The sequence below is a fragment of the Bombus impatiens genome, unplaced genomic scaffold (assembly GCF_000188095.3).
Source record: "Bombus impatiens unplaced genomic scaffold, BIMP_2.2 scf_0114, whole genome shotgun sequence".
NCBI classification, from domain to species: Eukaryota; Metazoa; Arthropoda; class Insecta; order Hymenoptera; family Apidae; genus Bombus; species Bombus impatiens.
The window spans coordinates 1,492,902-1,508,097 of record NT_176533.1 but is presented as its reverse complement, the minus strand read 5'-3'; the positions used below and the strand labels follow the sequence as shown (position 1 = coordinate 1,508,097).

The 15,196-nt window shown below is 33.7% G+C and overlaps 2 protein-coding genes across 7 annotated transcripts in view; both read left to right on the top strand.

Annotated features, from left to right (window-relative positions):
* The window catches only part of LOC100744403 (beta-1,3-galactosyltransferase 5), a 9,861-nt gene extending 8,115 nt beyond the window's left edge, over nucleotides 1-1,746 (top strand). For 2 of the 3 annotated variants that reach the window (XM_012380922.3, XM_033318809.1), the window contains exons 3-4: nucleotides 1-143; nucleotides 431-1,746. In XM_012380922.3, the coding sequence (XP_012236345.1) occupies nucleotides 1-143; nucleotides 431-945 (658 nt within the window). In that variant the 3' untranslated portion in view covers nucleotides 946-1,746. The remainder of the gene's footprint in view (nucleotides 144-430) is intronic. The other variant, XM_033318810.1, reaches the window with a different exon arrangement.
* A 2,116-nt stretch (nucleotides 1,747-3,862) lies between these two features.
* Nucleotides 3,863-14,984, top strand: LOC100744284 (longitudinals lacking protein, isoforms H/M/V). Of its 4 annotated transcripts, none has more exons than XM_012380919.3 (6): nucleotides 3,863-4,457; nucleotides 5,041-5,394; nucleotides 5,496-5,849; nucleotides 6,506-6,635; nucleotides 13,025-13,578; nucleotides 14,367-14,984. In XM_012380919.3, exons 2-6 carry the CDS (start codon nucleotides 5,083-5,085, stop codon nucleotides 14,622-14,624), a joined length of 1,608 nt encoding a protein of 535 aa, XP_012236342.1. In that variant the 5' UTR covers nucleotides 3,863-4,457; nucleotides 5,041-5,082; the 3' UTR covers nucleotides 14,625-14,984. The 4 variants fall into 4 exon arrangements, with proteins under 4 accessions (XP_012236342.1, XP_012236338.1, XP_012236343.1 ...); XM_012380915.3 differs by having other exon boundaries at nucleotides 13,022-13,578; XM_012380918.3 differs by lacking the exon at nucleotides 3,863-4,457 and adding an exon at nucleotides 4,476-4,665 and having other exon boundaries at nucleotides 13,022-13,578.
* The last annotated feature ends 212 nt before the right edge of the window (nucleotides 14,985-15,196 follow it).

Genomic DNA, 15,196 nt, shown 5'->3' with positions numbered 1-15,196 from the left:
CTCGTCTGATGAATATCAGACGATGCTGGAAGAGGAGAATAGAAAATTCAAAGATTTGATACAAGGCAACTTTCTCGATGCCTACAGAAACATGACTTACAAGCATGTGATGGCATTGAAGTGGGCTACGTATCATTGTCCAAGTAAGTTTTTGTGTGATATTTTGAATAATTCTTTAATCCATTAAATATAGCCGAATTCTTTTCTTTTATTGCCAGATGATATTTCGTTAATTCTTTCATAGCCGATGATAAACGTATGTTTATTATCAGGTATTCTTAAGAAAGATTTCTCAATATTATCAAATATGATGGAACAATGGGCAAATCTATAATTGTAAATTTCTTTGATAAATATGAATTTATTACGGAGATATATTCTTTATAAATGTGAATTTTCTGAAAGATGTTCCTTTTCTTTACCGTTTCAGGTGCCAAATATATATTAAAATTAGACGATGATGTTTTTGTTCATATACCTGCCATGCTGGATTTCTTGACGCGTGATTTATCGCCATGGGGAGCCAGACGATTGATCCTGTGCGATCTTCTACCCACGGGTACCGTGAAGAGATCCTGGCGTTCCAAATGGAGAGTCTCCCCTCGAGAATATCCTGGCAGACACTATCCTGCGTATTGTGCCGGATGGGCTATACTCTACTCTCCCGATAGCGTATTTCTTTTGTATCGTGAGGCACAGAAAGAGCCATATTTCTGGATCGATGATGTTCATATTACCGGGACGTTAGCTAGGAAAGTAAATTTAACACAAACCTCTCTGCATTACTTGGTGCTAACTAACGAGAATATGCAGGACCTTCTATCAAATCCAAATTCTCGTAGGGAGTTTCTGTTCGGACCTCCAAACCTTACTGAAAACGAGATAAGAGCCTTACAGAGCTTGGTCACTAAACCACGGCCTAGCAGTGAAAGCCTAGTGAACTGAAACATTTCGAATGAGCGAAAGATATTTATGCATCTGTGATCATTTTTATCCTCAAGATAATTTTTCAGATGAAAAAGCATCGTCGCGATTTAAAATTCTTTCATTTGCCTATCCCCAGTAACCTTTAGATATAAACAAGGGTTAAAAATTAATTCTCAAACGAAATATTTCGATTATTAAATTTTATTAACAATAAGGCAGATGCATAAATCTTTTTCTTATTTAATACGACAAAAAATTTCTCTGGTACTTGATATTTTGCACACTTTTCCTGCATTTCAATTCTCTACGGATATAATTCTCTTCGTGAGTGTTCAATTTTTTGCACAGTATTTTTACAGTATTATACTTCGTTGCAAGGGAAATTTTTTCTAAATATCGAATCATATATTTCGGAATAATATAATATTTTTTTATTGTGGTTGGCTTTTCCATAATGATACTATAAAAGTAATATTATAATTTTTTTCGTAATTTTATATCTGTGTGACGGCTATCTTACGGCTATATTACGTAATCAACGTTTCAATAAAATTCTTAAAAGCGTGTCTGATTTGATGAAGCGCATCACAATCAACGCACAATGATTTGTATATTCCTTGTTTGGTGTTGTATATCCGACTAATTTAATTAAAACTATCTGACTAATTAATTAAAAATGATCAAGCGATGCATATCATATTAACATCGCATAATGAAATTTTCCTTTTTGTGAATCAACTGATGCAAAAACAAATGTATTATAATCCCAAGATTATAGGGCCAGAAAACGATCGAGGAATAAAAACAAATTTATAGATATTCAATTCAAAATTTAAGATATCAAATTGTTATATAAAATCTGATTATATGAAATGAGATTATTAGGTACCAATAAGTATAACCCCAAATCAAGGGTCCATTCGCGAGTTAGGAGGGCTTAAAAACTGGAAATTCTTGTTCTTGTAACGCGAATCGTTTATCTGACGATTCGAATGAAATTCTAATTTTCAGCTCCTTGAATGATTAGCGAAAACATGGATCTTGAACCTACACGCACCTTTCTTTCTATCAATTTTCATATTTATCGATGATGCAATATACCTCAGTATACGTATGTACACACACACACACACACATATATATGTTATAATTATATTCAGTTGGTTTGCTAGGAGAGTAATACAATTGAAAATATTATATTTTTCAAGCAATATGTTTTATATAAAAAGTTTCCCATTAAAAATTGCAATTGACAATAATATATTTTTCAGGAAATCTAATATAGGTTTCAAATTGGAAATTATTAATTACTTAACTGTTTAACAATGAAATCGTTTTATAATTAACGGCAGTGTTTGGAATCTTGTTCATTTATTAGCTTAATCTCCAAATCTGTAGTTTTGGTATTTCCTAAATTCAATTTTGGGCTAACTTCAACTAATTGATTATGCTCGTGTGTAACTATTTCTTCTAGTTTCATCACCCTGGACGTTTTGCCAGCTAAGTTCTCTTGTTTTGGCTACTGATTCTCTATATCGCATTTGAAATATTCTGAGTTTGTGTAATGTTGCATTATCTCAAGTCCACATTCTATCTTTTGCAACCTTGAGCTCATTTCATTGTTAGTACCCAATTGTATAGTACACAATTCTGTAATTTTAGCAGTTTGTGCTTCTATATGTTTATACAATTATGCAACTTCTTCCCTCCCTGCATTCTTCCATTTACGTTTAGCACCTATAGATAATAAATTACAAGAAAGGTTTTACGTTCTGGGTATATATTATTTGTGTATATTATTTACTACTAAAAAAAGGATTAAAATATTATTTTAAAGTATGTTATTCTTATTAAATAGTATATTTTCATCTTAATAAATAAATTTTTTCTATAGAACTAATTTTTTCATTATAGAAGTAACAATTTTTTAAGTATATCAACCTTCTGGCAAACCGACGATATACATATTTAAATCTCGGTTGTTCTGTCGTTTTCTCTCTTTGTTTCAATCTAGAATACAACGAATACGATTTGCAAAAGAAGCGCATGAATTTCTCTGTAAAATGGCGAGAGAGAGAGAGAGAGAGAGAGAGAATATATGTGTTAAACGGTAACAATTAATATAATACGCTTCACTGTTGCTGCAATGGAGATCTGTAAATTCTGAATTGTTCTGTATACACTTATAGATATACGTACAAAATGTTGGTGACTATTAGTTAGCAAAGTATCATGTCTATTATTCTCTGATGTGGATTAAACAATCTTTTTTTATTTATTTAATTTATATTAACTATAGCAGCATTTTCGTCACATTATGTAGAAAAAACCAAAGGTTTTTTCATTGTATATTATCGAACGTGTTTATATAGTAATGGAGTAAAATACTTATAATTTCAATAAACTACGGATTGTTTCAATTGCACGCTATCTATAACCCCAAAAATAATTTTATTCGCTTTTTGAGACATGTCGAATTGTTTCGAATATTGACTTATATGTGACGAAAAATACGAATTACTTCGAACATAATTTAATATTTCGAATTTTTCTAAAAAAATTCAATCTTGTAGTCTTGAGACTTCGTCATGGAACTGCGGATTTTTATGCAAGTTCATATTTTTATTAACATAAGTACGGAAATGTAATCTACGTAAAAATATATTTGATCTGTTAAATATTATAACAAGTCACTTCACTTTTAATGTTTTTTATGTTTTTGAATATTACATGCATTTTGTACATTTTTGTAATTTCAAATTTCGCATAAATGCATAAAAATCCGCAGTCTACATATAATTTCTTATATCTTATTTTCTATATCTTATACGTGTAGTCCCTTATATTATACTTATTATTTAAAACACGTTACTTATAAATAATCTATGATTTCCTAGAGTCACGCACTCAAAACTTAAAAATTCAAGAATTTCATCGAATTATGTTCGAAGCTACTCGAATTTTTCCAAGATTAAAAAACTTCGAATCGCTCCGAAATAAAAGTTTAAACGCCCATAAAAACTTGTATCTTCATAATCGTACATACTGTCTTATCATCATTCAAAAATGTACAATTCTTAAAAAAGGGAGAAAAAGAAGAAAAAATATTTCAAAAGATGCAAGAAACGTAGTTTTTGACAGATCGTCGATAGATGTCACTCTGAGTCGGCTGCTATATTGATCAAGTTAGATTTTCTAAGGACGCACGTTGATAAGATCTCAGTATTTGTCGATTGTATGAGAAATTTACTCACGATATCAACATATCTGTCGGTGTGATTTTTGTGGAGTTTACCGCCCGCCATACGTGGTATCTTAATTTTTCGCCTATGACGTCATTTGTGAATTACACAAGCGTCACCGCTCAGTCTGTTGTGGAAAATTTCGTCGAATATATGGCAGCGTCGAGTGAACACTGTTTTTCCTAATAAACACCGAAAACAATCTCGATATCGGAGTGCATCGTGTTCACCAGCGGATACCCTGTTAACCACGATATTATCGTCGAGGAATCCTTGTTCGGACTGAAAGTGAGCAATTTCGCTCTGTCTGCCTTTTATCGCGATCCTCACGAATCTATATCTATTTGTTGTGTGTTAAGCGATTGTAACCGTATTGTTGAGCTGTCTTTCTTTTGTTTTACCTTCTTAAAAAATCATTTGCGACAAATTTCAACAGTTGCACGAGTAGTTTCTACGTTTTTTTTTAGAAATGACAACTCGCTTCCCCGCGACATAAGTTGATAAATTCGATTCGAGTTTTTGTCGTCATCGAGTGGCTTGTTTCAGTTAAATTACGATAGCAGATAAATTGTATTTTCATCATGAGTTATTTAATAATTTTGTGTTCCACGTAAAGGAAATTATACATTTTGACGACGGTTTGATGTTTATAATTACTGACATGAACTTTCATCAATAATTTTATTTATCGCAAGCTTCTTGTTTTCTTTGTTTTTATCTTTGTGGAGGATGATAGAAATTTATTCAACATTGTTTGCCGTTTATTTTTGGAAATCTCGTGAAATGAATTTTGTTAATGATATATGATATGGGTATTATTTCACATTTATATATTTCATTATGGGTAAATAAGAGAACAATGATTTTACAGATATAGTTACAGTGTTCGGAAGTTATTCGACTATTTGCTGTGATGTCGATGCAACAGTTCTGTTTACGGTGGAACAATCATCAACCAAATTTCATTTCGGTGTTTTCAAATTTGTTGAACAATGAGACTTTGGTGGATGTGACATTAGCTGCTGAAGGCAGACACCTTCAAGCACACAAAGTTGTTTTGTCTGCATGCAGCACATATTTTCAGTCATTGTTTACTGTAAATCCGTGTCAACATCCAATCGTCATATTAAAGGATGTAAAATTCTCTGACTTAAAAATCATGGTTGACTTTATGTACTATGGTGAAGTAAACATATCACAGGATCAGTTACCATCTATCATAAAGGTATTTTGAAACACTTTAGAATTTATTTTGGTATCATTTATATTTATTACAGTAGTAATAATGCAATTTGGTATAATTTTCCTTGCATTTTTTTTTTATAGACTGCAGAGAGTTTAAAAATAAAAGGACTTGCAGAAATGCACACTGCTTCTTTAACCAAGTGGCCAAGTGGTAGTAGTGAACCTGGAGGAGGAGATCGTGGGGAATCTTGTTCACCTAGCCCTTCTCCATTATCACCATCCTTTCGCAGAAAGAGATTAAGAAAATCATCGACAGGATCAACATCTGGATCTGGTGAGAAACCAGAAGAAATGAATGAAATCACTTTAGTTGCCACTAATATTGTAAAACCAGAACCGTTGATAGTTTCACAAGAAGGTAGCGAAAGTCTAAGAAGACCTGTTAATACTAGTACTGAATCTCAAGGAAGTATTGATGAAGATCAAATATCGATCGTAAGTATATTTGTTTAACATATTCATTGCAATGCATATTTATATAGACTTTCCGTTCACGTCACTTATGACCCCACTTCTTATAAGCGCCACGAAATACAAAGCAAAGATGGAAGCGCACGACAAACTAGACGACAATGCAAAAAATGCTATGAAGAAAATGTGAAGAAATTTGGTCGAGAATTTGCAAAAAATCGCACAAAAAAAGTAACCACATTCTGTGGAGATTGTACTAGTAACCCTTATTATTGCTTGCCGTGTTTTAATGCGGTTCATCGCAATATGCCCATGTAATCATTTAAAAATTGTTCATGAATAAAACAGTGTTACATTGTCTACCAATGCACCTTGTTTATTATGCTTTCTTAGTACTATCAAAAACTAATATTAATCTTAGGAATGTATAAGTAACAATGTGTTATACATATTTTAAAATAATTTAAAGAATCTCCGACCTTCGTAAATGGAAGACGTAAATGGAAAGCTCAGTGACGATTACCGGTGATCGTCATGGTATTGAATGTATTAAATATTATTATTCCTAAAGTATTTATATATAAAAAGAATATAAAATATTATGTTTATTAATTGATATATTAATATTATAGTTAATTTTTATATAACGTATTAAAACATAAAACTGTCATTCATTTCAGATGAGTAACATGGAGAATAGTTCGGCAACAACTCCCGCACAAAGTGATGGCTCATTACAAGATGTGAGTCAACAGTCAGGAGGAAACGTTGCACAGAGTACAGTTTCTTCACAACCACCCGCACATCAGGGTAAGTAACTTTCCTTAATGTGTGCAATTAGTTCGAGATTATTTTAGGATATTTGATATAGATTTGTATATTTAAATATTTATAATATATATTGTAAAATAACATAAGAAGGAACTTTATGACTTCCAAATATATTCAATAAAAAAATACTTGAAGTTTATCATAAGCGGTAATTTAAAAAAATATTAGGAATAGTTTTTGTATATACAATATAAGTAGAATATACGATATAGATTATTTTAATTAATTACATGTAAAGATATATATCTTAAAAATTAAGGCCATTATTAATAATTAGATTTTACAGATTGTCCGAAAGAAAGATTGCTTATATTTCAAATACTGTTTCAATTTTTATCAAATATATGTACATATATTTGATAACTCTGTTCTTTATTTATGCACAAGCGGCAATAATTCAATTTTAAATATGCATGATGTATCTGTCTCTCGCACAAATATCTTAGTAGTTTAGTAGCGAAACAAAATCTATAGCGAACGTGGTGGGTATCGAAATTGCATGCGAACAAATGATACTTACACACATTATATGCTGGCACAGATGCGTTTAAATGTACTGCACAAGGAAAATCAACAGACGTTTGACATGAAAATAGAGCGAAAGTTGAGAGGAAAAAAAAAATCATAATTAGTAGTGCAAATTTCTATAAGGCTAGTCTCATTCATGAAATTCATCATGGTACACAGATACATAGCACACAATGTATAATGTTCTTTTAGAGGACAGTAAAATCGGGCCTTAAACATTGTTGAGTGTGTATGTGTGCCTTATTCTGTCCTTTAATTCATGTAATAAAAAGCTGGACACATTTTCCTATATCAAAAATATGTATGACAAATGTGCTTTAAAATGTATCTGTGCCATGCCACGATATTCTATTCTTAATATTCCCATATGTATACCATTATTTCCACACAAATTTTTACAAATATATTTCCATTCTTTTCTGCTTACAGCTTAGCATCTTCATTTTATTTTCTTACACACATAGTAGCATAAAGCAATACATTTAATTTCAATTAGATATCTTCTTCCGATTCTATAGTCTAATTACTACGATTGAGCCAATTATTGCCGAATTGCCTATTTTATTTGTTATTATCATACGAATACATTACCGCTACCAGGTTTCGATATATTTATATCTATATATATATATATGTAAACAATACATTTTTAATAATCACGATTTTATTATACTACACGAATATTTAATTTCTTTTTGCCTATTAAAGATCCTTATCTATTCGATTTCTAAATATTCCATTTGAAAAGGCAACACACGTCTCATAAGTATTATATATAATATATTATATATATATATAATATACACCTATAATTAGTATTTATCTTTGCGCCAATATGAAAACATACATACTGCCATTAACGAAATAATATTCCTGTGCTCTGACCAAAGTATGAACCGGTCTGTTCCACAGGATTGCAATGGACTATTATGGAGCATACATATCCACGTTTCGCTCTGTCCTCGTGTCAAACGAATCTGTCGATCCAAGCGTCATCAGCTTTTACCACGCCCGAAATAACAGCTTCTTCGACCATCAGCGATCAGTACTCTGGTACCAGCACGACTGGTTCCAGTTGCGCCCTGACGAATTATCCGAACTCCTCGCACGGGACATTGCAGCACGCATCGTCAAGTGGCCCATCACCGTCGGCACAGTGTCCGAGTAACTGCCAGAGTCCTTGCGCCAGTCCACAGACCGCAATTAAAAGGAAACGATCGACAAATCCGCAGGCAGACGAGAATTTTATCAGGGCGTTAGACGCCGTTCGATACGGCGGTATAGGGTTCTGTAAAGCAGCCAGGATGTTCGGCGTGAACAATCGAACACTTTGGCTGGAATACAAAAAGCGTGGTTACCCAAACAATCGACCGAGCTTGAAATCGAGGGTCAAGCAAGAAGTGAATTCCTCACCACCGCCAGCCCCGTCGGCGCAGCCGGTTAATTCGCAGAGTCCTACGCCCATGGGCCCTCCCACCACCCCACACAGTACACACAATACCCACAGCACGCATACCATGCTAACCACTCATAGTCCTCATACGATGTTAAGTGGTTACATCGATAGCAGGCATACGGATTACGCATTGCCCAGCACTACAATGCCAATCAATTTACACGGCGTTAACTACAACGCGATGTGAGCCACTGGCTATGACACGCCGATACCAACGGTCACTTGTATAGACGAGCTTGAAAAGTATTAAATACCGAACAAGCGTGTGGAGGAAGAATTTTAGATCGTCAATACTCATCCGAAAGAGAATGCGTATTCTCTCGTTAAATGAAGAGAAACGATACAGTTTTAGATATTTTCTTTGCCTAGTTCATACGTATCTATAAAAGTGCTTTTCGACTAACGCAATGATCTCGAACAACTGAAAACGTCAGTATATCATAGTTTATACACTACAGATTTTTTACATGATGGATACATGTATATTATAATGGAAAATGTTGTCGCTGGAACTCGTTGACTTGTAATTCTTAACGATTGTACATATTTCTTTCCTGGCTGGTTCAATCCTAGAAAGAAGCGGAAATCTTGTCATCGTTTTGGAAAAACAGGATCGTGTAAGAGCTAAATAGATAATTTCATCAGATACTCGTTGGAATCAATTAGAATAATAAATTGCGAGCGAACGAGTTCAGAGTGGACGACGGCAACTCTTTCCCTTCGAGCACCGGAAGTTCCGGCGAAGGGTGAAGAAAAAAGAAAACAAATTCTGGAACAGGTTCCTTTAGTTTAAATCGTATCTTTTGAAATTTGAATTACACACGATTGTGATAGCGCAGGAACGACCATATGCTGAAAGCATATACTTGCTAGTTTGTAATTTCAGATATTTATGGGCGAACTATTGAAGATTTTTTAATTTCATGTTTTTATCGATGCACGATCGGTCTTCACACGAATATCGATATAATCTAAAGTTGGTGGAATAATCTTACGCAGATACGTCGGAATTATTTCGCTTTCTATCAACTTTAGCCTGTACCATGTCGCGACATTTTTGTACATAGTGAATAAAAGTAGCGATAGTGAAACATAGATCAAGAATATATAAAAAATACGTAGCCAATACATCCTACGGAATTAACGACTTATCTACGAGCGAGAAGTGAAACGCAATGCGTCGTCAATACATGTATTACAAATAATTTGCAATCGTTGAAAATGAGTATACATTTTCTGACGGATCATAATTATCTGTAAAGAATATCTAAACTCGTTTATATTTTTTGTAACGAGTATAACAGCTTTTGTGAAGGTTGCACTGTTTAAAAGAATTTGTTCAAAATTTTCGACGGATTATTCCGCGTAAAAAATTCTATTATACAGGGTGTTTCATAAAATACATAATTGTAAGGTTAACTCAATTATGAAGCGAAGAAAATGTCTGTGAATCCTGGTGATTCAGTTGAAAAAGTAGTTTACCGCTGTATCTGCGATATCATGTAACATTTCATTCAAATATAATTCTCGTTGTTTTTGCAATACTGTAATGTCACGATAATTGCCAGAAAATCAGGTGACACGGCCTGCAATTATCGTTTATATGCGGGACTTGATCCTAAGTATAGATACGGATGCGTTGTTTTGTCGAATGTAGAGGGCGATAATGCGAGTGACAGAAGAAGAAAAGAAAAAGAAAAGAACATATCTATTGGTTTATGTTACATAATACTAGCGCAACGATGAAGTATTTTTATCTTTAATTTTTTATGAATAAAACTTCTATCAATTGTCAGGTTTTTCTGACTGCAATAAGATCAAACACGATACAACTTGAAACATATTTATTTATTTAATGGCATTAACTTATATTTTTTCGCGCATTAAATATCTATATAAAAAAGATTTTAAATATATCGTATATCTTTTCTCAATCAAAAGAAAACTTATAAATACGTTAGTAAAAATTCGATTTTCAAAAAGTCAGAGATTAACAATTGCCATTGTTAAATTAGTATTGTTTCGTGGAAATTTTGAATTCGGATCAAATTACACTACACTTGGTCGTCTTAGTCAAAGAAAATGTCAGGACCTGTTAAGGAGGGTTATCGCCCCCAGTGGTGGGGATGACTTTCATGCAATTGGGAGGAACATCGCGTCTGGTAATCATTAAAACATTGCTATATATCGAATGAGACATTTTATAGCACACCCTGTACATAGAGGCAGCAGGCTACAGGGTATAGTAGCACGATTATTAGCGTGCAGGATCACTTTAGTACAAATACTGTGAAGTTCTTGTACTGTCTTTCGTTTTAACCGAAAATCAGGTAATTTTCTAACGTATTCGAATTGTTCTTCGATATTTACGAAGGATTAAACGTACAATTTAATTTTTTTCAATTTCATTAAAATTTATCGCAATTTTCATTGATGAATTATCTGTTTTTTTTCTTTTTTTTTTAAGTATGTAATTAATATCAATATGTATATTATTTACATGTATAATTCCGATTGATTTAGGATGTTGTAGCCTATAAGTGCTAATTAAGTGCAATATCCGCGGGAACAAACGTTTTCCTGACTAACTCCTCGATCTGTTAACGTACAATTACACGTATAACCTAAAGAGCAAAAGAAAAGAGTAAGGGAATACAAGAAAGTAATGCATGTATTGAAAAATAGATGTGTACGATGTGACAAATTATCATTGATGGTTCGAGAATTTTTTCAATTTTCTTGGAGAAATGATTTTAGTTAATGTCAACATTCGATTTTTTAATTCCTTTTACTACGAAAACTTACGATATTTTTTAAAATAGACAAGGATTAAAGTTTCTCGACAAAATTAATTGTATAATAATTTTCCTGATTTTATGTTTAAATAGGAAGAGAGAATGATGTATAAGTGTTCCATTGAAGCGAGAAAATATTATATTACGACGCTAGAATTAAAACGAATACTATCTTCTTGTTCAGCATTTAAATAGACGCAAATGAATTTTAACGACAATGTACATAACACAACTTTTTTTGTTTATTTGTACGAACGAGTATTATCACTCATTTTTGCGTACTTGGCATTTAATAGAGTTGGAGATCCACGTTTTTAACTCGTACATGAACTAAATAACGAAAGATTTGCAAAAGATTTGCGAATTTTTGTTCCTCTGTCTTCGTTTCTATAAATTAGACTAATAATGAAAATATCAATTCACAAAGTAATTGCATTGTAAAATAGTTGAATTGTAAAGTGTACGTAGGAATCGAAATTTTCCCCCGAAATTTTTACATCGATCACATGAAATCTCAATGAAATTCTTTCATTAGAAAATAATTGACTACTCGAGATAACCGATTAATCATTTTTAGCGAAAATCGAGCGCGTTTCGCTGCTTCCTGTTTTCGTTCCGAACGTCTGTACAAAACGATAGATGAATATAAAATGTTAAAGAAATGTTGATCGTAATGTACACTATCTTAAACATTGATACTTCGTAAAAAAAAAGAAAAAGGAAAACAGAATAAATAAGTGAGGTGTAAAAAAAAGCAACTAGTTTAAAATCGGTACCGAATTTTATATGCAGAGAGTCGAGTTTTGATGTGTCAATGTTATTGTATAACGCCTTTAATAAATCTCGTGAAGGAAGAATGAACTAAAAGTTGTTTCTGGCCAGGCTTACGACTCTGTTCACGTAAGATATCCGTTTTTTTTTTTTTTGATCTTTATTTATGTAGCGATTTTCCTGTATAAAAAATAAACTTTTTTATTTACGAACTACCATCTAACTCTTTCAGCAGGAAATATCTGTGCCCGCATATTAATGAAATTTTGTCGTTTGCATAAACGAAGAGCACGTTTTAACCACTATCACCTGATTGTGAGTGTTCAGTAGTTTCAGTGCTATAGTTTGTTCAAAATTAATTTAATCACTCATGGTCATTGAATTCTCTCATCCCTCTCATGATCTTGTATATCGTTTATATACAACTTTATCGATAAATAATATTTATTAGTTTTTATATTTGCAGCAAAATTTTATATATCTATTACGGTACGTTTTATCAAACCGTTCATAAAATATATTCGAAACACAAAACATCGAGTCTTTCTTATCTGTTTTAGTTTAATTAGACCATCCTCAGCAGGAAGTTAGATAATAAAATTATAATTATGACGGACAAACTATAGTACTCAGCCAATTACTAATTACTAAATAAATCGTCACAATTACCGCATTTAATAAATTATCCCCTCCTCCTCGTATGAAACATCATGGACGCTTTGAAAAAAAGTTGAAGAAACTTTGTTTTAAATGTCCACTTTCATTCATGTCACCTCTGATCTCAACTTCTAACATCGTTTCCCTTTCCGTTCCAGTAGTCTGTAAGCAGGTAGGCCCGAAGAGGTGTCGTCTGTTGCGTCAGCCCCGGGTGAAGAAGGAATCGAATCATTTGTCGCCAGACAGCGAGACGTCTTCACCTCATATCGTCTCGTCTTCTATCTATATGACGGCGCCGACGTTGAACCTGCCACAGACGTCGAGGAGCTGGGAGGAAACGAGAATCTCGTCGCCACCGCAACCGATTCTGGTGAACCAGCCTAGTCTGTTGACGGTGACCACCTCGACGAACCTGTTGACCGTGCCTCAGCCATCCTATTTGATGAAGCAACACTCTCATCCGCTCTTGTCTAGTCAGCAACAATCCAGCAGTGGGAATTACTGGATACACAGGCAACACTCGAACCCAGAGTTCCCCAGGAGGACCACCAGTCCATCGATCGTTGTGGAACCGGCGCCTGTTGTTAAAACGGAAGAGGAAATCAAAGAGGAACCAACTATCGCTACAACTACTACGGAGACTACCGCAGGGTCCACATCATCTGGCTTGAGGGTGAAAACCACGGAACTTAGGCGGAGTTCCTCATCTCCACAAGTATGGTATATTTAATAGTAGAATGCGGATGTTTATGCACTTACGAAGGATTTAAAAGCGCGCACATATAGATTGTTCAAAGTAGAATACGTACTTGATACGTTGCTTAGCGAGCGGAACAAATTTCTCTGTAAGTTGGATTTCCTTAGTTGTGCTTATAAAGCTATGAAGCATAAACATTCGCAGTTCAGTTGTTAGGTGATAGCATTGGGATTTAAACGTTAGAGTGTACAGACGATCAATGATATTGTTGATATTTCAAGATTCTCGACGAAAATGTAGTTTATCAATAAATATTGACGATATTGTATTGACGACATGTATCGATCCTCTCAGTTGAGAAGCTTGAAATATTAACGATATATGTTGATCGTTCGAGACCTATCCTAAGGTTGCGACGTTTAGGGAGAAACGGTTTGGTAAAACCATGGCTTATTAAACGAAGAGGACTTGTATAGATAGTTTCAAGAAAAATATTTTATTTGTACTACGAAGTATTTTCTGAGAAGATACTTTGGTTACTTTTAGTTGAAGATTTGTAATGTCTATTTATTTGTATTTATTTTATTCTATCATTGTCATATTAATGTATTGAGTTATTGAAAAATTGGACCTCCTTGGAACAACGTATATGTATGATTTATGGCTTAAGTGAGAAGAATTTTAGTTCAAATAGAAATTCTTCATTTACATGTTCCAAGGGGATGATTTTCATTGGCAGATGTCTATAGACAAAATGTTAGAGCAATTATGAAATTAATTGATAAAAAAGTATAAATTTGTTACAGACGACGGGCAGGGAATCTCGAGAGAATACAGGTGACCTACGATTCGGTCACTGTCCAGTGTTACGGCCAGGGCCAGCTCTGGGTTGCAAGCACTGCTGGAACACGATAGACGCCCACGGGAGGACACTTCGAAGGAAAACGAAGTATCATTGTCCGGAATGTCAAGCCAACCTCTGCATCGTTCCCTGTTTCCAAGACTATCACGAGCAACGACGAGAGTTGAAGCTGAAACCTTTACCGAAAACCAGTTCAGTTTAACGCGTTTACGTCTGTAAATTCGGGTTTTCGAATCGTACACGTCAATTTTGAGTGTGTGTCTTTTAACGAGAATCACAAATTGAATAAAAATTCTTCGATTTGTGATTCACAATTACCGAATTAAGTTTTGTCCTTTCGTCGAGGTTCAGTTACGTCTTTGTATATATCGATACATCTCGTTTTACGATTTTTGTGAACCTTGACGATGGAAGTACCATGGGAAGTTAACTATTGATGGTTTAAAAGAACCTGAAGGAACTGGAATAACAAGTCCTTTTTGTCCACTGTTTTGTGCATTGTCGTCTGCCTTGTCAGACGATATTTGGAGATGAAAGCAAAGAAGAAGAATTGAAAACGAAAGTTCCTAAGGATATTATTAGGACGACACGGGCAGTTGTAAATTAATTAGGAGCGAGAGTTTTGATAATCATTCGTGCTATTAGATATTAAAAGGACTGGGATGTTATTTAAGATTCTCTGATTTATTTTCAACTTATTTACAATAGGAAAAGTAAGTTCTAATCTAATTTGTAAGTGAAATTATGTCTCTTGTTACTGGCTTCAGAAATTTT